Genomic DNA, 1,689 nt, shown 5'->3' on the forward strand with positions numbered 1-1,689 from the left:
ATGAGAGAAAATTTGTACCTCATGCTTCAGAGAGACAAAAACCGTTACACAGACACAGACACAGACACAGACACAGAGACACACAGACACAGACACAGAGAAGAATAAGACTTTTGAATGGGGACTTGAACAACAAGAAGCATTTGATAAAGCAAAGAAGGTTCTGATAGAAGCTACAGAACCAGTGCTTCCAGATATAAAAGAGGAATTTATACTAGAGACAGACGCATCCAATGCAGGATTTGGAGCGGTATTGAGACAAAAAGAAGGGCCGATAGCGTATGTATCGAAGCTAACAATACCAGCAGAAAGGAACTACTCGGCGCCGGAGCGAGAGTTGAAGGCAGCAATGTGGGCCCTGGGTAAGTTTGGGTTAGTTAGAGGGGAGAATATTCACCCAGATCACAGGTCACAGAGCTCTAGAGTATTATCATGACAAGGTTGAATTTGGAAACGACACCATTCAAACATGGGCGAAGGACTTGATGCGATATAGATTCAAGCTCGGGCTAGTTCGGGGAGGAGATGGAAGTAGCGGATGCGCTTTCAAGATCGCTCCACGTGTTATCAGTGAAAGAAAAGAAGACTAACCCGAACAGAAACACGTTCTCAGGATTCACAAGGAGATGAACCACAGGAAGAACATATTGGCAGAGCTGAAAGAAGCCAGCACAAAAGTGACAGATGCACAAATGAAGCAGATTCTCACGAACTGCCAGACCTGTTTGGGAAGTGGTCCTGAGTACGTACGCCCAAACAGCTTTATCGCTACCAACCGGCCTGGAGAGATAGTGGGGATAGACCTACTCCAGACGCACGGGAAATGCGTGATTGTAGCGATAGACTACTTCACAAGAAAGTTATTCACAAAAAGTAGGGACTAGACTCCGAACACTAGCCCGAACACTGTTCGTAAAGAAAGTATTGCAAGAATTTAAGTTTGAAAGGATTATCTCGGACAATGGAACCGGGTGTAACAACAGTCGCATGAAAGAATGGACTGAGGAATGGGATAGAACGCCACTTCACGTCGCCCTACCACCGCAAGTCCGCAGGAAGAGTAGAGAGCGAACCGAACTAACCCGAACACAAGAAAGTATCGGGACCATTGAAGGTCAAACTACAGAGAGTAACAGAAGGCAGCAGAAGGTAACAACAACAAGATTCCTAGAGCAACAGGCAAGACTCCGAATCAAGCGCTACTGCCCGAACCAACCCGAACACAAGCACGTTCGGGCTAGCTCGGAAGGAGTTCACACACAAGGAACTACCGCAGTGCCAGGAAGGACAAGAAGTGTTAGTCAAAGAACACAACTTGAAGTCGAAAGATGATAAGCTCTTCACAAGAAAAGGAGTTATCACAAAAGCATTACCCTATGATGCATACGAGGTGTCAATGAAGGACGGGTCGAATATCCAAAGGAGTTTCGGGTTTCTCAAGCCTTATCCCGGGGATGTTGTATCGTGGGCTCGTACACACGTAGCGTTGTTTTGGTATAAGGATGTGGACCAATAAGGACACATCAAATGAGCGAAAGGAACGTAGTTTCGGGAGAAGCTGTAAAGACTCGGGGCGTTGCAATAAAGACCTAGTTTGGATATGGCGAAGACTCCCGCTGTGCCACTCTCAAATCAACTCCACCAAGCATCATTCCTTGTTCCCAGACCCTCCCACGCCCTTTTGCTCAA

General features: G+C 46.5%; 1 protein-coding gene across 1 annotated transcript; it reads left to right on the top strand.

Annotated features, from left to right (window-relative positions):
* Positions 1–626: 626 nt before the first annotated feature.
* Positions 627–884, top strand: NEDG_02210 (uncharacterized protein; the record flags this gene model as incomplete). Its single annotated transcript, XM_067689628.1, has 1 exon — positions 627–884. The coding sequence occupies one exon, from the start codon at positions 627–629 to the stop codon at positions 882–884; it is 258 nt and encodes an 85-aa protein (XP_067544683.1).
* Between the last annotated feature and the right edge of the window lie 805 nt (positions 885–1,689).

Source organism: Nematocida displodere (genome assembly GCF_001642395.1).
Source record: "Nematocida displodere strain JUm2807 chromosome Unknown 18, whole genome shotgun sequence".
NCBI lineage: Eukaryota > Fungi > Microsporidia > Nematocida > Nematocida displodere.